Below are 20,385 nucleotides of genomic sequence, written 5' to 3' on the forward strand. Positions count from 1 at the left end.
TTCCTTAGGTTCAGCAACCATCTTAAAAGTAGTTTCTCCCGAATTTTTTAGGGGAGTAAAGCCATAAAAAATGAAGAAATTAGGAATTTCACTAAACTTGGATCATTTTCATTAATAACAGAAAGTGCTTATATAGAGCACATAAAGAAAAAACATAGAAGGAGATTTAGATAAGAAAGGAAATAACAAATCCTAATCTAATAGAGTTACCAAATATAGCCCTAAATACTTATCCTGCCACCTAATGTAATAAAATCAGATCTCACAATATCCCATAATCAAATCAAACCTGATCTCACTCAAATGTATATGGAGGTTTGATTACAATAAATATCCCCTAAAATATAGAAAATTTTGCCAAATTTGATGTACAATTGCAACAATTTGCACAAGAGAGATAGGAGGTAAAGTCAAAGAGATGGACACAAGATTTACGTGGTTCGGAGCAAGTTCTACAGTACAAAACATGTTTACCACGTTCTTTTCATTTCCTAAGTCCTCTCACATTCCAGGACAAGATCTATATTTATATTTATGGTTTTCCTACTTCTGCTCCCATCCGGGCTGGCGTGCGAGCGTTCGAGCGTGCTAGAGTCGTGAAAGGGAGTGAGGTCTCAGTTTGTTTGTTGAATTTATTAGATTGGGCTGAGTATTACCATCAAAACTTGATTGCACGCAATGTAAAATCTGGTAGTTAAAAATTTATATATTTGTTGCCCGAGTTTGAGGGATCTCTGTACATTAATAGATGAGTGTTTACAAGTGTTTTTTTCCCTTCCAGTTTTTAGTTGTATAAAGCTTCTTTAAAAAAGAATTTACCTTACTTAATGCCATGTTAATGACTTACTATGGAGGGTTAGCACCGGACTAATATTTTATGAAGGGAGTATTATTGACCTACTATGCATAATCAAGGGTGCTGCTTTTGACGTGCCGCCCCCACGGGACTTGCCGGTTGCGCACTATACCCTGCTTCTATCTTTGAATTAGAGGTAAAATCTTATACCGTCAGGGTTTTCACACCATACATATATGCCCAAAACTCTAGCCTCTCAACCTCTCTCTCTCTCTCTCTCTCTCTCTCTCTCTCTCCCACTGTCTCTCTGTCTCTCTCTCTCAGAGCCTTTTCTAGCCCTAAAATGCAGATTCGATACTTTTATGACCCTACCTCTCCGCTTGATGTATGTTGTTGATGATGAGGATTGATGCTAATTGCCGAAGAAGACGCAGCTTTGTTAATGTACCGCGAAGACGGCTTATAAAAGCCACTGAATCATGGTCGTAATGGGCCAAATATACCCAAGTCTCGATGGGTGAGTAAGAACAGGTCACTATGGACCTTCACTATGGACCAATGCTGGAATGGGCAAGAAATGGGTCATAATGGACCAATGCTGGAATGGGCAAGAAATGGGTCATAATGGACCACTGCCGAAATATGCAAGAATGGGCCACGGTGAGCGAGACAACATGAGTCGGCTCTTACCGATCCTCATGGAAATGAAACTCTTTCACGCACTTCAAAGAGAAATGAAGCACCTCACTGAAAGGAGGGAATATTCAGGGCACGCACCTCAAATGAGGTACCTCAACCGAAATATATCAACAAAAGAAACAAAATTTAAGAGAGAGAAGAAGAAGAAGAAGAAAAGATAAAGGAATGATGAGAAGCGGCAATTAGCGGATAAAAATGTAATGGAAATTATCAATCATCTTGGAAAAGGGGCAGTGATATTAGGACATGGAAAATGCATTTTTTTAAGGAGTGCAAGTATAAAAAAAAATATAGGGAGAAAAATTTTGTCGAAGAGAATATGGTGGGTTGCAATTTCCTACCCCTTCCGAACGGATGAAAATTTTTGGAATAACAAGGGGTGCCAATATAAGATTTTATAGAAAGAATTGTCATCTTCCAAAAGGCTCTTTTCAAGTGGCTATGACAGAAGTATGTCGAGATAGCTTCACCAGAATAGATAGTGGACGTCTTCCTTTGATCTTGAAGAACAAGGGCCAAATAATAAAGAGTATGTCTGCAGCATCCATGTAGCAAATATGGATGTCCATGGAAGCATGCCATTCAAGCAATGATACAGGGGCAGCATCAGATCTGACCTCAATATGCCAAAGATTGGGATCAAGCAAGAGGGTTACAGAAACAACAAGGACGGAGACGGCGCAGCAAGTGCAACAACAACAGCCACGCGAGGATGAATGGATGGTAGGACTTATTGTAGTCAGGCAGACGGCATCATCGGCCGTCTCCGTCCTTGTTGTAGCCAGAGAACAAAACTTGATGGATTGTGATCGGGGCAAGGTCCGGGTCGAGAAATTAGGAATTTCACTAAACTTCATTTTCATTAATCACAGAAGGTGCTTATATAGAGCACATAAAGATAAACATAGAAGGAGATTTAGATAAGAAAGGAAATAATTAATCCTAATCTAATAGAATTACCTAATATAGCCTTAAATACTTGACCTACCACCTGTGTAATCAAATCAGATCTCTCAATATCCCATAATCAAATCAAATCTGATCCCACTATCTCCCATATACATATATATAGATTTGCTAGCGTCCATCGCATAGCTTCCATCGCAGATGGTCTATTGCATGTCAAATAAGCCACATCATGAATGAAGACAGAAGCTGCTGTAAAGTGAGCTTGTGTGGCTGGTCTAACATGCAGCAGACCATCTGCGATGGACGCTAGCAAATCCCATATATGAAGGATCTCATTCTAGCCGAACAAATCGGGTAGAAGCGGATATGAGATTCTGTCAGCAGAATCTTAGTGTTACATGCCTAAATGGAATCCACTTGTGGTGGAATAAATTAATATGCTATTTGAAATATTTTCGGATCGTCAGACAGGCGGAGAAAACCTAAGGACCTTCCAAAATGATTTTCTATAAATACCATAAATACCCTTAGAATATATGTAATTACACAAATTATACAGTGCATATTTCCTTAAAGAGGGATCATATAATGGTGGGATTCATTCCACTTTTCCATTTTCAAACGAAAACCCCGCTCTTCTTCCTCAGTCCCTTTCTTCTTGAAATCCTAATCTATTTCCTACACGTTGGTCGTTGCTAACTTGCTAGCCACTCGTCCTCACTGAAACCTAGCCCTTGCCACCCCCAACCTTGTTGTAGCCACAGTGCTCTTTACCAGTTTTACATCTAGGTAGGCATCTTACGATTTTAACCAGTCAGTTTTTTATTTTTTAAAAAAAGATCTGCATGCTAAGAGGGAAAAATTAGTTTCTAATGTCATCTTATGGGAGTTGAAACTTATGTTATGCCTTGGGGTTTTCTTGGTATTATTCTTGCAATCTGTGATATGATTTCTAGTGGCATCTAATGGGAGTTGAAACTTATGTTGTGCCTTGGGGTTTTCTTGGCACTATTCTTGTAATCCGTGATCTGAATGTGATCTGAATATAGAGTTTTTCTGATTCTCTACACTCGTCACTAGTAAGTATAATGGTGGGGTTGATTTTGAAGGAGAGGTTATTCAAAAATAGTCATGGAAAAACATATTCTTTGTTTTCTTTCCGATTGCTTGTTTTAATTGGCAATAATAAACTCGGTAGATTTGGAGCTTGTAGTTTATCTACAGTAATGATTGTGCCTTACATAGATATCATAATGTTCTTGTTTGAAAGTGATTTATGTCTTCATCTTGACAAAGAGGCTATTGTTATTGCTTTCTTCTTAGCTAAAGAAGGATTCCATTAGTTATATTAGTTGTGAACAAGGAAATCTCTGCCAATGGTGTAATCCTGTGTTTTATATTCTTTGTTTTATTTCATATATCATTCAACAAAAAATTAAAATTATGCAACTCTTAGTAAGACCTACGAGGACACTCTGATGGACAGTCTGATTTGAAATGTGACGCGGGAAGTAGAATCCAAAGAACAATCCCAATCCGATTCAACCGATAAGGAATCTAAATGGATCTTGACTAGGACATAGGTGGATCCGATCCAAAGTGAATCTAAATGGATCTTGAATAGGACATAGGTGGATCCGATCTGAAGTGGATCCGTTGACACCCCTACCCATGGGGCTTTTTACTTTCCTGGAATGATTTCTTATTTTTTTTTAATAAAAACGAAGGAAATGATGTTCTTTAATTGATTTTTAGGCTACATTTTTATGGAGCGAACGCTTCTCAGTCCAGGGAATTGAATTCAAAAGAAGGATATTTCGGGTTCGATATATTCATGTCCCCCCCTCTCTTCCTTCTCTGCTCTCCACCCTCTATCCATATTTTCACAACCCAGCTCTCCGATTTCCACCATTTCCCTTCTAATAGTGTTTTTTCTGATCTCTTCAAATCACTCTCCCAAAGACCCAAACCATATCCTATGTTATTGCACTCACGGCTAACTCCTCTATGGGAGCTGCAGATACAGAGTGATGTCGATTCGATCTCATCAAGGCTTTATCAGCATCTCCTAGAAAACAGCAGAACCTCATCAAGAGCGTGTGCACCGGGAAATGGCAGATCAGGATTTCAGAATGAAAGAATTCTGCCTTGAATTTGCCACAATCTGCTTCAGATCATTGAATACCAAAGTGGGTTTACGAAGGAGAATGGCATTTGTGGTGAACTAGGATCAGATGGCAGCCGAATCACGGTATAAAGGGCGTGGTCTCACGTAGTCTTGGGATGGTATAAAGGTGAGAGGGTCTTTGTGGTGGCTGATTTTAGATGATTTTAGAGGGTCTTTTGCAAACTTTGGGAAGGAGGATTAGATAAGGATTTATGCTGAGATTGAAGATGGTCTTTGGGCTGGGAAATTAAGGGGTTTCGGATGCAATAGGATGAAGAACAAGGAGACGTCAAAGGCTGGGTCACTGGGTCAAAACAGAGAGGGAAAAAAGAGTGGAAGGGACTGGGTTATTGCTGAACTTTGGGAAGGTGAGGCTCAAGGTAAAAGAAAACGAGCAGCAGATGGCTCATTTTGTGCTACTCTTCAAAGGCAACAATGGCAACAATTTTAATTGGCAAACTGAATTTTATTTCCAATATAAGATGATGAGAAACTTAAATTTGTCCATGTACTCATGTCAAGACTGTGGAACCTAAACATGATGGACTTCTAGTGGGGAAACGTGACTAGCATTTGGGATATAGGTTTCTTAATTGTAAAGTCTAGAGATGAGGGAATATGGGCAACTGTGCACATGCGAGTGTGTGTGGTATGTGTACATATTAGGGGCAAGTAATAGGGTGTGGTAAATGAGCCAAATCAGCATTAGATGGCTCAAGGAGAGGAGTTTTCTCCTCCATTAGAGGTGAATGAAGCTTCTTTGTGTAAGAGTTCCTTTCCTCTATTTTTACTTTCTTGTAATATGTTCCTTACCAAAGATCATTATAAGGTTTATTTCAGCTTTAGCCTGAATATCAATCTTTGTTTCATGTTGTTTTGTTCTTACTTCGATCCAATTCTTGACATTATTATGTTCGTCATATGGTAAATTTTGTCCAAGATTGAATCCTTCTTTTGCCTCCACCCTGGTGAACAACATTTCAGTTCAGATCTATGCATTAGATCTAGCCTAGAAGTTGTGTCTCTTCTAGGTGTTGAATGATGTTAAAAGCCTAGCTTAATGTGGTACCCTGATCCCGCGAGAGGGGTGTGGGGCGCGAGCCGCCGCTCTCTCTCTCTTGGTCTCTCGTATCCACGCGATTGGCGTGTGCATTTTATTATTGATTTGAATTAATCTTTCCTGTGAACTTGGGATCACTAAGGCAATCCGAATTCCACACGAAAGAGACTGACAGAGTCGCCACCTAGATGTGGGATCTAGGACCCGTAATTAACCAGAAATCTAGACTCGCTACCTGGTTACGAGAATGGAAGGTATGGGGAGTTATCCACCACATGCACCATTCTTGCCCGATAATCGGTCTTCGATTCCAAAAGCTAACTCTTTTAAATTTATTTTAAATGGCTCATTCAACTCTATGTTAATGTGCGAACTAAGTGACATGCATCTTATGATCTAATTTCAATGTGAATCCTAAATGTGTATCTTGATTTATTAATTTGTCTGGATTCAATCTATGTGAAAGTTCTCCTAAAATTCTAATTTCATGGAAAGTCCTAAGTGATTTGATTAAGCATTTACAAGAAAATTAATATACAAAACACCACAATTTGTTTGTGGTGCCGACTCGCGGGTGGTATGCCATCAGACATCCAAGCTGCCTACGTACCCAAGCCTCACTGGGATCAGAGTCGACGTAGTTCGGTGCACCTAAGCTAAGTTACATATGCCTAACTCAACTAAGACACCGACCTAGACGGGATTGACTGTTTCAACAGTTTTAAGAGAAGTTATTTAATTCAAGTTGAGGATTTTATTATCTTAGGATTTCATCGAAGATGCTATATGATTCTTATCTAAATGCAAGTTGTCCCTTAGACTAATGCAGGTTAGCCTACATCCTAGTTTACTAGGCTTGTCCTATGGAAAAGATCGGGTGACTAGTGTAACTAAACCTATGGCACGGTTGCTATACATAGCAAACGTCCGTGATGAGGCTGGACTCTTGACTCTAGGACTCCCTAAAACCTAGGACTCCCTAAAACTTAGGACACGACATGACACGACACCAGTGTTCCTAAATTGGGCTCTAAGGGTTCCTAAAGGAATTTTGAATCCACCGGCTCTTGGGAATCTCGAATTCTTTTGGGTTTGTGGAAACTTTTAGAGTTTTCTTGAAGCTTTTATTATCTGAAGGTATTTAGTGTGTTTGGTAGCTTTTAAAGTTGTTTATTTAGAAGGTTTTAGTTTCATTTGAAATTTTTAGTGGTCTTTTGGTTAATGGCTTTTAACGGATTTTTATCAGTGGATTTTAAATGGGTGAATTTTAGTTTTGTTAATTTTAGGTTGGATGTACTTTAGATTAATGTCTTTCGATTTTGGTTTGGAAAATGACGTTAACACAACCAAGTTTTGACAATTGCACAAATTCGACAAACCATTGACCATTAAAAGATCTGACAAATGCAGCCCACTAAAACTGTCGTAACTCTTTAACCGCTTGGCCAAATTCAACGTACAAACATGCGTTGGAAAGATCTTTTATAGGGCTACAACTTTGTAGTTCTCCATTGTTTGTAAATCTGTGATTTAGAGGTTCGAATTTGTGTTGCAAACAAAAGGACAGCAACATTAAACTGGAAATGCCTAAAGGTGTGCCGCAACCATTTTGGACTTAACTTTTTAACCGCTCGCTGTCTGATCTAGCACGAATACTCGTTGGAAACGGCACGAAAATATCTACGACTTTGTAGTTAACCATTTCCCACGATTCTGTTGTTTAGAGGTCGAAAAATCTGTTTAAAGTCTAACAGCTAGCACTATGACGGGAATGATATTGGCACCCCCATGTTTTCTTTTGATAGTTCTTATTTTTTTAGTGATTAAAAGACGGTGAATATGAAAAATGGCTTGAATGGGCCTGAGATTAGATTCAAATGGGATGTTTGAAAAAGGGGTTGTTTTTATCTACTTGGCAAGGTGGGGTATGGATATTGGGTTCTTGAGATTGAGTGGGGGCTGTTGTTATCAAATTGGAGTGGGGGCTGTTGTTATCAATTGAAAGATGGAGGTTTTGTAAGCCAAATTAAATGGGTTTTGATAATTCATGTAAAATTCAAGTTTTCTTTCTTGTAAATGTTCAAAATTTTTAATGAATTGTTTTCCCAAAAGAAATCTAAATTCCCTAACAAGCCAATGATTTCAACATCCCATTGCAAATAGGTTCTAATGACCCTAACACATTAATCATATTTAGCATAAGTGAGAACATGACCAAGGCCAAACTAGTACAAAATTAAACATGACATCAACCAAAATATACGCAAAACAACACTCAATCCTACAAATATAGAAAAGAAAATAAAATTCCAAAAGACATACCTTTTTGTAGACGATATTCCATGCAAACTTATGGAGAAGAGGGATTTGGTCTAGAGAGAGGGCTTGAATTTTCTAAGAGAGGGGTTCTCTCCTCTTTTCTTTTTTTTTTTTTGATGGTGGGATGAGAGGGTATTTATAGGAGAATGGGATAGGAGGTTAGGTGAGGTTAGGTGAGGTTAGGTGAGGTTAGGTAAGGTTAGGTGAGGTTAGGTGAGGTTAGGTGAGGTTTGGTGAGGTTTGGATGGTTATGATGAGAGGAGAGGTTAGGTGAGGTTAGGTGAGGTTTGGATGGTTAGGATGAGAGGAGAGGTTAGGTGGTTTTGGATGGTTAGACCCAGGTCATGATCTGCCACTGATCTAACGATTTACGGAAATCGGGTCTCGGAATAGAATCAGGGTCCGGGCTATGAAGTGACCCTAGCTTATTTTGTCCCGATTGATGATCCGTAAAGTCAGATCAAGATATTAATGACCTAAAACATATAAATCAATGATAGAGGGGGTTCTCACATGGATTTAACACACTAATTTATTTGTCGATTAAAACAAAACAAAATGGGGTGTCTACAGATGCCCCTCTTTGGTAGAGATGACGTAGTCATTGAATACCAAAGTTAAAAATGACAGAACCATTTTGCGTAGCTTTAATCGACAAAGGACTCTCTAGACACAACGCACCTTAACATAATGCAAAACCTTAGATGAAACCCTAGAACTTGAATAATAAAAAAAAAAAAAAAAAAAAAAAAAAAAAACTCGATGCGGCGCCGTTCACAAACGGGCAATTAGAGAATGAGATATCATTTTCGAATGGATTCTGAAGGAAAAGGACAAAGATCGCTCTCAAACAGTTTTTAGAAGGAGATGAGACGCCGCTCACAAGCGGGTTCAACGAGGATAAGAAGCATTCCCAAATGGACTTGGATAATGAGGCACCGTTCACAAACGGCCTCAAGGAGGATAGAAAACCATTCACAAATGGACTCGAGAAAAGAGGCACCGTTCACAAACGGGCTCAAGGAGAAGACAAGACCATTCACAAATGGACTCGAGAAATGAGGCACCGTTCACAAACGGGCTCAAGGAGGACGATACCATTCACAAATGGATTCGAGAAAAGAGGCACCGTTCACAAACGGGCTCAAGGAGAAGACAAGACCATTCACAAATGGACTCGAGAAATAAGGCACCGTTCACAAACGGGCTCAAGGAGGACGATACCATTCACAAATGGATTCGAGAAAAGAGGCACCATTCACAAACGGGCTCAAGGATAAGACAAGACCATTCACAAATGGACTCGAGAAATGAGGCACCATTCACAAACAGGCTCAAGGAGAAGACGAGACCATTCACAAATGGACTCGAGAAATGAGGCACCGTTCACAAACGGGCTCAAAGAGGACACGAGACCATTCACAAATGGACTCAGAAAATGAGGCACCGTTCACAAACGGGCTCAAGGAGAAGATGAGACAATTCACAAATGGACTCAGAGAATGAGACACCTGTTCACAAACGGGTTCGAGGAGAAGACGAGACCATTCACAAATGGACTCGAGAAATGAGGCACCGTTCACAAACGGGCTCGAAGAATTTAGGGATTTTTTTATGAACTTGAATTTGACGTAGGAATGGATTTTTATTTTTATTTTTTAATTAAGGATTTGGATTTGATAAATTTTTTTATTTTTGGAAAATGAGGTACCGTCCGCAAACGGGCTCAAGGAGAAGATGAGACCATTCACAAATGGCCTCGAGAAAAGAGGCACCGTTCACAAACGGGCTCAAAGAGGACATGAGACCATTCACAAATGGACTCAGAGAATGAGAAACCTGTTCACAAACGGGTTCAAGGAGAAGACGAGACCATCCCCAAATGGCCTCGAGAAAAGAGGCACCGTTCACAAACGGGCTCAAAGAGGGCATGAGATTTTTCATGAACTTGAATTTGACGTAAGATTGGATTTGTTTGAATCGGGGATTGGTTTTGATGAATTTTTTATTTTTGGGAAATGAGGTACCGTCCGCAAACGGGCTCAAGGAGAAGACGAGACCATTCACAAACGGCCTCAAGAAATGAGGCACCTTTCACAGAAGGGCTCAAAGAGGACATGAGATTTTTCATGAACTTGAATTTGACGTAAGATTGGATTTGTTTGAATCGGGGATTGGATTTGATGAATTTTTATTTTTGGGAAATGAGGTACCGTCCGCAAACGGGCTCAAGGAGAAGACGAGACCATTCACAAATGGGCTCGAGAAATGAGGCACCGTTCACAAACGGGCTCGACGACACAAGATAGCTTTGATTGATGAATTCAACAATGAAAAATTTAGAGATTTTTATGAATTTGAATTTGACGTAGGATTGGATTTTTTGAATTGGGGATTGGATTTGATGAATTTTTGATTTTTTGAGAAATGAGGCACCGTCCACAAACGGGCTCAAGGAGGACATGAGACCATTCATAAATGAACTCAGAAAATGAGGCACCGTTCACAAATGGGCTCAAGGAGAAGACGAAACCATTCACAAATGGACTCGAGAGATGAGGCACCGTTCACAAACGGGCTCAAAGAAACAAGAGAATTTTTATGAACTTGAATTTGTCGTAGGATTGGATTTTTTTGAATTAAGGATTTGGATTTGATAAATTTTTTATTTTTGGGAAATGAGGTACCGTCCGTAAACGGGCTCAAGGAGAAGACGAGACCATTCACAAATGGACTCGAGAAATGGGGCACCTTTCACAAAAGGGCTCAAAGAGGACATGAGATTTTTCGTAGGATTGGATTTTTTTTTTTTGAAGTAAGGATTTGGATTTGCTAAATTTTTTATTTTTGGGAAATGAGGTACCGTCCGTAAACAGGCTCAATGAGAAGACGAGACCATTCACAAATGGCCTCGAGAAAAGAGGCACCGTTCACAAACAGGCTCAAAGAGGACATGAGATTTTTCGTAGGATTGGATTTTTTTTTTTTTGAATTAGGATTTGATTTGATGAATTTTTATTATTTTTATTTATTTTTTTTGTATTTTTGGGAAATGTGGCACCGTCCGCAAACGGGCTCATGGAGAAGATGAGACCATTCACAAATGGCCTCGAGAAAAGAGGCACCGTTCACAAATGGGCTCGAAGAATTTAGAGGTTTTCATGAATTTGAATTTGACGTAGAATTGGATTTGATGAATTTTAGATTTTTTTTTTTTTGAACTCAATGAAATCGGGGACATTATAGATCGTGCCCAGTAAAGATATTGGAAACCAAGACTTTGACGAATGATGAGACGACCAACCTTATGAACGAAGAACCATTAGTAACAAGAATGGATTAGGAACACTTTTATGAAACTTCAACAAGATTTTTCTCAATGAGACTGTTGGTCTTGTCTTCTGGGGATTTTGATAACTGAAACCTTGAACAAGACAGTTGAGATTGGTAATTTAGAACAATGGCTCTCTTGGATATAATCATGGAAAAGTGGGATTTGCCTCTTGACCGGTGTTTAGATAAACATTTCTTGACCAGGATAGTATTTAACAACTGGAAGGAGATTCCGAATTTTAATGGTTCATCTTTCTGAGAAATTGGCTCAACCACCATTGCATCTGGGGCTCTTCCAAGCTTAAGGTGCCTTCCTGGGGTATGATCTTTTTACGAAAGTTGGGCTTTCTGATGTTTCTACTTCTGAACTCTTCTGAGTTGATCTTCTTTGAAATGTAGCTGTTTGACTAGATTCTCGAACTCCTTCATACGATCGCAGGGAGCTGACGAGGCTGGGCCTTCTTCACCGAGACAGTTGCATCATTTGGACACCAGGACGACGATTGACTCTTTCTAAAGAGAAAACTTAGATAAAATGCACTACTCAAAAGATTGAGCAGCTCTGAAGGAGTGAACATAGAATGACAAAGATTGACTGACTACACTGACAGACACAGTAATACTTCTGACTTAGTTAATATTTTATTTGGTAAGTCTATCCTTTCAAGGAATGTTTTTTTTCAATTGGTGCACATGGGACTTCTTCCTTGAAACAGTAATGCCTCAAGGATTTAATTACGCCCCTTAAGATTGCTTAGCTTCAATGCCCCCAGTTTTGAGGATATCACTTGAATTTGCTTGAATTTCAGTTGATCTTCAGTCTTGATACCGGCTGTAGCCTTCTTATACTGATTCTCTTACCGTGACCAAGTTACCTCTTCAGGGTTTTTAACTTGGCGGACCGCGCTAGCCTTAACTTTTGCCTGAACCACCTTTCTAGGTTTTCGATCCAGCAGGCTATCCCCTTAGCTTTTGCCTAAGCCGCCCTTTCGGGTTTTCAACTTAGCAGGGAAATGATCTTAAATTTTGCCTAGACCGCCCTTTCAGGTTTTCAGTCTAGCAGATCTTCAAACTCCGTTCTTTTTTTTCTTTTTGTGTTTCGGGACCTAGATCATTAAATCTGAACACCGGAGGGACTTTATAGGTAGGATAGGGCTTTACAAAGAATGGCTTAAGGCTCAACAAAGATTTCGACCAAACCTGTGAACAGGTTGCCTCCATATCCCCATGTAGGAATTAGGACGTGTGTAGTTCAGGGCAAATGCCCCTAGTTTGAAAATAAATTGTTTGAAGGTTAATTGATTTTTCTTTTTTTCTTTTCTTTCTGGAATAATTATCTTCTCTTCTTTTGGAACTTGTCCCTCTTTTTTTTTTTGGAACGATTGATTTTTCTTTTTCTTTTTCTTTTGAATCGACCGAACTCGGTTTAACCGAGCTGCCTACGTACCCCAGTGTAGGGATCAGGTCTCGCGTAGTTCGGGGGAATGCCCCAAGTTTGATGGGTTTTCAAGAAAATTTGATTTAGGCTCGAAGGGTTTGCAAATCGGTATTCTTTTGACATTGGGTTTTGATTTTGGGATTTAATCGGCCAAAGGAGGCCTTTCGATGTTCAGATTGGGAATCGATCTAGGTTACTAGAGTCCCTCTGGTACTGATTATTTTTTTTTTCTCTTTTGTTTTTTTTTTCGCGGAGTTTGACGGCATTTCCAGGTAAGAGATAATGGATCTTCTTCTTTCAAGATTCTAATACGTGCTTTTGACTTTCATAGAGCGAAACTTGTTCTTTGACATCCTCCATCTATGGATTCATACTCTCGATATCTGATGATCACTTTTCATTGTTTGCTCTTGAACTTTTCATCTTGAATTTGTTGGCTTTATGAATTTGAGAACCAAGGTCATTGATTGGAAATATGAAAGTTGTTTCCACTCTATGCCCCTTGTATAGCATATATCTTCTCACTTTCTTCATTTTCTTTGAGCTTTCCATCTATGTCTTGCCCCTGGTATCGGTTGTAGCTTTTCTAGACAATCTTCTTATTCTTGAAATAATTTTATCAATTCTTCACACTCTTTAGAGGGTAATGTATTTTCAATCGGCATTCACTGAATCAAAGTTTCAGTGCCAGTGTTTATCATTTCAATTTCATCTTTGAAAGGTTGGGATTGGCGCTCCTCCTCTCGTTCAAGTAATTGCTGTGACTCAAGTGGAGTTTCGTCAATTTTGTCCTCATTTGTGGAGGGAGTCTTATTTTAAGATCAGAAGCACACTTAAGAACAGACACAAGTGAACTTTTTGGAACTGACTGAAATTTTATTTAAAGAAAAGCTATTACATCAGATGACCTATCCTGAACATGCTCACGATTCACAACTCTAAATAAGAAAGAGAAACAGAAGATAACTTGCCTGGACTAGGTATTGACCTTTAACTGTAAGACCGGACTCAACAATTATACTGACCATGATGACTGACTCAACATAAAATAGTAAGTGACTAAAACTTTAACTGCTGCAACTGTTTGGCGTTGAAGGCTCGGCGAAGGCTGGTTCGTTCTGAACATCATCATGGCTGATACTTTCAATTTTGGACAATGATGACTGATTCGCATAGGGAAATGCCCCTAGCTCAATGATTCTGAGAGTGAACTCTGAAGGACTTAGCAAAATAATCTTGAAAAAGGTAGCCCCTAGAGGAGGAACAGACCAGGGGTACAAGCAAGATTGGATTATCTGGACCAGGCATGATCAGATCATGAGAACGCATAATCGAAAGATTGTGAGATTCTGCATCTGCCAGTTAGGGGATGGCATGAAGATACGATCGAATCGTATGACAGAAGAACGAAAGACGCACGATCAAAAGATTAGATGAGATAGCATAAGATTGCTTTCAACGGATAGATCATGAATGACTAATCCTATGAGATCTTTGAAAATTATGGGATTTATATCCTAACCCAAAGGGAAATTTTTTTTTTTTTTTTTTTTTCACATTTTATCAGTGTTACCTGAAGGCATCAACCCTAATCCTAATCTATCGGAGTGGAGAGAGAATCTCGACTCATGACTTTGTTCGTGTATCTAAGGACCGATCGTGACCATTGGAAGATGGACCACGGCCTAATCTAGACACCAATGGGTAGGATATCCTAAACTAGGCTCACACACATGATGCACATGTGTTCGTATACTACATGCATGTGTGGGTTAATCTAGGGGTAAGGCCAAGAGTTCCCTTAGCGCGAATCCCTGTTCGATATACTGTACCAGTGTCCGGCGTATCAGTACGTGAACAAGAGATCCGTTTACGTACCATAAAGGTACTAGGCTAAGGGTGGAATGCTTCTCTAGCACAGAGGCACCAGGTGATGAAATCCCAGTCAACCATGCTAGATAACACTCCGGGTTCCTAAAATAGGACGTGTGTGCACGTGAGATGCAAGAGTTTAGATGCAAGTGATGTAAGTGTGTGCAATATGTTTGCGCAATCTATGATGCCCTCAGGTTTTGTTAGGTTAAGTTCGAGTAAAATGTGATGAGAAAATAAAACAAGACAAACTAATCTAACAAGTATAGAGTTTTTATGAGCCAGTTAAATTAAATTCAAATGAATTATCTTTTGAAATTTTAATGAAGTTAGGTGGTCCCCAGCAGAGTCGCCAGACTGTGGTACCCTGATCCCGCGAGAGGGGTGTGGGGCGCGAGCCGCCGCTCTCTCTCTCTTGGTCTCTCGTATCCACGCGATTGGCGTGTGCATTTTATTATTGATTTGAATTAATCTTTCCTGTGAACTTGGGATCACTAAGGCAATCCGAATTCCACACGAAAGAGACTGACAGAGTCGCCACCTAGATGTGGGATCTAGGACCCGTAATTAACCAGAAATCTAGACTCGCTACCTGGTTACGAGAATGGAAGGTATGGGGAGTTATCCACCACATGCACCATTCTTGCCCGATAATCGGTCTTCGATTCCAAAAGCTAACTCTTTTAAATTTATTTTAAATGGCTCATTCAACTCTATGTTAATGTGCGAACTAAGTGACATGCATCCTATGATCTAATTTCAATGTGAATCCTAAATGTGTATCTTGATTTATTAATTTGTCTGGATTCAATCTATGTGAAAGTTCTCCTAAAATTCTAATTTCATGGAAAGTCCTAAGTGATTTGATTAAGCATTTACAAGAAAATTAATATACAAAACACCACAATTTGTTTGTGGTGCCGACTCGCGGGTGGTATGCCATCAGACATCCAAGCTGCCTACGTACCCAAGCCTCACTGGGATCAGAGTCGACGTAGTTCGGTGCACCTAAGCTAAGTTACATATGCCTAACTCAACTAAGACACCGACCTAGACGGGATTGACTGTTTCAACAGTTTTAAGAGAAGTTATTTAATTCAAGTTGAGGATTTTATTATCTTAGGATTTCATCGAAGATGCTATATGATTCTTATCTAAATGCAAGTTGTCCCTTAGACTAATGCAGGTTAGCCTACATCCTAGTTTACTAGGCTTGTCCTATGGAAAAGATCGGGTGACTAGTGTAACTAAACCTATGGCACGGTTGCTATACATAGCAAACGTCCGTGATGAGGCTGGACTCTTGACTCTAGGACTCCCTAAAACCTAGGACTCCCTAAAACTTAGGACACGACATGACACGACACCAGTGTTCCTAAATTGGGCTCTAAGGGTTCCTAAAGGAATTTTGAATCCACCGGCTCTTGGGAATCTCGAATTCTTTTGGGTTTGTGGAAACTTTTAGAGTTTTCTTGAAGCTTTTATTATCTGAAGGTATTTAGTGTGTTTGGTAGCTTTTAAAGTTGTTTATTTAGAAGGTTTTAGTTTCATTTGAAATTTTTAGTGGTCTTTTGGTTAATGGCTTTTAACGGATTTTTATCAGTGGATTTTAAATGGGTGAATTTTAGTTTTGTTAATTTTAGGTTGGATGTACTTTAGATTAATGTCTTTCGATTTTGGTTTGGAAAATGACGTTAACACAACCAAGTTTTGACAATTGCACAAATTCGACAAACCATTGACCATTAAAAGATCTGACAAATGCAGCCCACTAAAACTGTCGTAACTCTTTAACCGCTTGGCCAAATTCAACGTACAAACATGCGTTGGAAAGATCTTTTATAGGGCTACAACTTTGTAGTTCTCCATTGTTTGTAAATCTGTGATTTAGAGGTTCGAATTTGTGTTGCAAACAAAAGGACAGCAACATTAAACTGGAAATGCCTAAAGGTGTGCCGCAACCATTTTGGACTTAACTTTTTAACCGCTCGCTGTCTGATCTAGCACGAATACTCGTTGGAAACGGCACGAAAATATCTACGACTTTGTAGTTAACCATTTCCCACGATTCTGTTGTTTAGAGGTCGAAAAATCTGTTTAAAGTCTAACAGCTAGCACTATGACGGGAATGATATTGGCACCCCCATGTTTTCTTTTGATAGTTCTTATTTTTTTAGTGATTAAAAGACGGTGAATATGAAAAATGGCTTGAATGGGCCTGAGATTAGATTCAAATGGGATGTTTGAAAAAGGGGTTGTTTTTATCTACTTGGCAAGGTGGGGTATGGATATTGGGTTCTTGAGATTGAGTGGGGGCTGTTGTTATCAAATTGGAGTGGGGGCTGTTGTTATCAATTGAAAGATGGAGGTTTTGTAAGCCAAATTAAATGGGTTTTGATAATTCATGTAAAATTCAAGTTTTCTTTCTTGTAAATGTTCAAAATTTTTAATGAATTGTTTTCCCAAAAGAAATCTAAATTCCCTAACAAGCCAATGATTTCAACATCCCATTGCAAATAGGTTCTAATGACCCTAACACATTAATCATATTTAGCATAAGTGAGAACATGACCAAGGCCAAACTAGTACAAAATTAAACATGACATCAACCAAAATATACGCAAAACAACACTCAATCCTACAAATATAGAAAAGAAAATAAAATTCCAAAAGACATACCTTTTTGTAGACGATATTCCATGCAAACTTATGGAGAAGAGGGATTTGGTCTAGAGAGAGGGCTTGAATTTTCTAAGAGAGGGGTTCTCTCCTCTTTTCTTTTTTTTTTTTTGATGGTGGGATGAGAGGGTATTTATAGGAGAATGGGATAGGAGGTTAGGTGAGGTTAGGTGAGGTTAGGTGAGGTTAGGTAAGGTTAGGTGAGGTTAGGTGAGGTTAGGTGAGGTTTGGTGAGGTTTGGATGGTTATGATGAGAGGAGAGGTTAGGTGAGGTTAGGTGAGGTTTGGATGGTTAGGATGAGAGGAGAGGTTAGGTGGTTTTGGATGGTTAGACCCAGGTCATGATCTGCCACTGATCTAACGATTTACGGAAATCGGGTCTCGGAATAGAATCAGGGTCCGGGCTATGAAGTGACCCTAGCTTATTTTGTCCCGATTGATGATCCGTAAAGTCAGATCAAGATATTAATGACCTAAAACATATAAATCAATGATAGAGGGGGTTCTCACATGGATTTAACACACTAATTTATTTGTCGATTAAAACAAAACAAAATGGGGTGTCTACACTTAAGATCTGGATCTGATCCTTCAAGGTGTCTGCCATATTTCCAGTTCTTCAAAGGACAAATCTCATGTTTAATTCCAAGATTCTTCTATAATCAATTAACCCGTTGTTTTTTTTTTTTTTGCTCTCTTCCTAGCTCAATTTCTTACGATCTAGTCTATGATCTTCAACTAAGAGTTCTTAATCCTATATTTTAAATTCTTTTGAAACTCTTTGCTTTACGTTGTGGAAGATCACAACACCTCACTGCTTACTGTTGCACTTCACCTCACTAGTTTCTCAACATCTTTCTTCCTCCTTGATTCCAATCCGCATCATCTGGTATCAGAGCACAGCTTGCAAAAGATTCTTATCTTTGGCAGATCCTAGAGCTGGAGTACTCTGGATTTATAGAGCACTAATAGATCTGATCTACTTCTTGTGGTTTGCACACTTTGAAAACCTTGATCTCCTAGTTGATATTGAGACCAAGGGCAACAAGGTTCACGGGAGTAGAGAACAACACATTGCCAATTGCTCCGATTCATTTTTGGCAGATGCAATCCACAAAATACTCCGATTCCTCCATTTTTTTGTGATCTTCATTGCTCAGAGTTCAATTATTCCTCGCCTACAATATTTTTTTTGTAATCTAGCAGTTTCTTTTCCTCAACTTTAACTCTCTGTCGAATCATCACATTCATGTTTAAGTACTACAGAGAGAGAGAGAGAGAGAGAGAGAGTATCGTTTTTGCTCTGTTCTTTTAATCACTATTGCTAGTGTGTTCTAGCAAATCTAATTCTAATCTTGTACATCGTCTGCCTTGGAGAATCAAAAGCTTTTTCCAGCGTGTCCATCTTTCTTTCTCTCTCTCTCTCTCTCTTTTTCTTTTTTTTCTTTTTTTTTTTTGAGGTTACAAATCAACTAGATCCAATAGATCTCAGGAAGAATAGTAGAATTTTTGCTCGTTCTTGATGGATCTAGATTTCACTCCTTGAAGGAAGCCTTGGTGGTCACGGGTTAGAGCAACTAAAACTGCAAAGCAGAGGTAAGGCTGTGTACATCTAGCCCTCCCTAGACCCGAGCCTTGTGCATTGGGTCGCCCTTTTATGTTATTCAAGAGATATTTACGAAGGTCATAGTACATCTATATAAGCCGGGCCGGTTTTTGGGTTTTTTTCTCTAAACCCGACCCTACCCAAGATTTGAGCTGAGTTTTTCAAACTAAAACCCGACCCAACCCGAGACCCATGATTCCTAAACCCGACCAATGTTATTTTCGGGTCGGGTCGATGCACCGACCCAAGTTGCACCCCTAATTTAACCTGGCGAAAGAATGAAAAACGTCTGCAAGTGATTTTATTTCCAATAGTTTGAAAAAAGAAATCCTAATTAAACTTAAATTACTTAATTTCCTACTTTAACTCAAACTACTATCCTAATCCCACTAAAAAAAAAGAAAAACGTCCAACTCTGTCATAGAAGGAAACACGTCTTACCCATTTCAAGTGATTTGTCACTAGACCTATGTTGGTGTGAATCATTATTGTACAATATCACTTATGACACCACTTTTCATGGATACGCGTCACATGATGAGAAATTATGATTAATAGTGATCCTTGTGTGCCTCAACCTGCTGAACGATTGCTCATTAGTATGCTTCAACATGCAACTGCACTAATTTAGATGAAGGTTTTATTGTTAACCTATGGAGGTTTGGTTTAGTAGACTACGAGATTGATAGTAAACTCTAATCATAGTGAGACATCTATTATTAATAAATTAGGCTTGTTATGTTCGTCTCACAAATTAGTAATATTAGTCTAGAGTCAATTTGTTTAACAAAATAATGTGATCCTGTTCTAATAAATATTGAAAAATAATTCTTACAATTAAGTTAAAGAATGCGATTTTAATACTGGAAGCGCTCCAAAGAATATGAATTGATTCTGATAATTAAAGAATGCACATAAAATTTACTGACCTCATTAGATCAATCAATAGAGATGTAGGGCGGCCAATTGGAGTCCATAATTTCATATCTTCAGAAATTTTCTCTTTTAAAATCTTCAACTCAACCTCACTTGTAGAGTGCATCGTACTCTCGGAGCAGTACAAAATGAAAGAGTATAGTGTGAAATCGCAGCGCTGTAGTATAAGATAATAAAAATCTTTGGTCTCATGCACTCCATAGAACCCAATAACGTTTTTGTTTTCATGTGCAACCCTAAGAATTTCAAGCTCTCTAAAATTCGCCTTATGATGGGACTTAAGGAGGCGTTTTGTAACAATATTGTGGCCCTGATAAGTACCTTAAAAAACAATTGAACCTTTAGATAATGAACATTCGAAAAAATTCAATAGTTATAATGACAAAACCTGAATGATCATTTCAACATAAAGATTAAACTTTGCTCACAATTCCTTTGGTATTTGAAAATCTTAGCTAATGTATCATGAGCCCAATAAAACCAAAGTAAAGCACACCTGAATATACACATACTGAAATGAAACATGACCAAAAGATCCATGTATCTAAACCTAAATGAGAAAACACCTTGA

The 20,385-nt window shown here is 38.9% G+C and overlaps 1 protein-coding gene across 8 annotated transcripts in view; it reads right to left on the reverse strand.

Annotated features, from left to right (window-relative positions):
* The window catches only part of LOC143887627 (serine/threonine-protein kinase/endoribonuclease IRE1b-like), a 31,954-nt gene extending 11,814 nt beyond the window's left edge, over window positions 1–20,140 (reverse strand). For 2 of the 8 annotated variants that reach the window (XR_013254312.1, XM_077391734.1), the window contains exon 1: window positions 7,954–8,677. Coding sequence is in view for 2 of the 8 variants with exons in the window: in XM_077391738.1 (XP_077247853.1) it covers window positions 19,808–19,920 (113 nt within the window). In the remaining 6 variants the exon portion in view is untranslated. Of the gene's footprint in view, window positions 1–29; window positions 4,993–7,953; window positions 8,678–17,272; window positions 17,833–19,807 lie in introns of those variants that run through there. The other 6 variants (XM_077391738.1, XM_077391737.1, XM_077391736.1 and 3 more) reach the window with 5 other exon arrangements.
* Between the last annotated feature and the right edge of the window lie 245 nt (window positions 20,141–20,385).

The sequence above is a fragment of the Tasmannia lanceolata genome, unplaced genomic scaffold, assembly GCF_043159265.1.
Source record: "Tasmannia lanceolata isolate RefF3 unplaced genomic scaffold, GAP_Taslan_0.1 ptg000012l, whole genome shotgun sequence".
Lineage (NCBI taxonomy): Eukaryota > Viridiplantae > Streptophyta > Magnoliopsida > Canellales > Winteraceae > Tasmannia > Tasmannia lanceolata.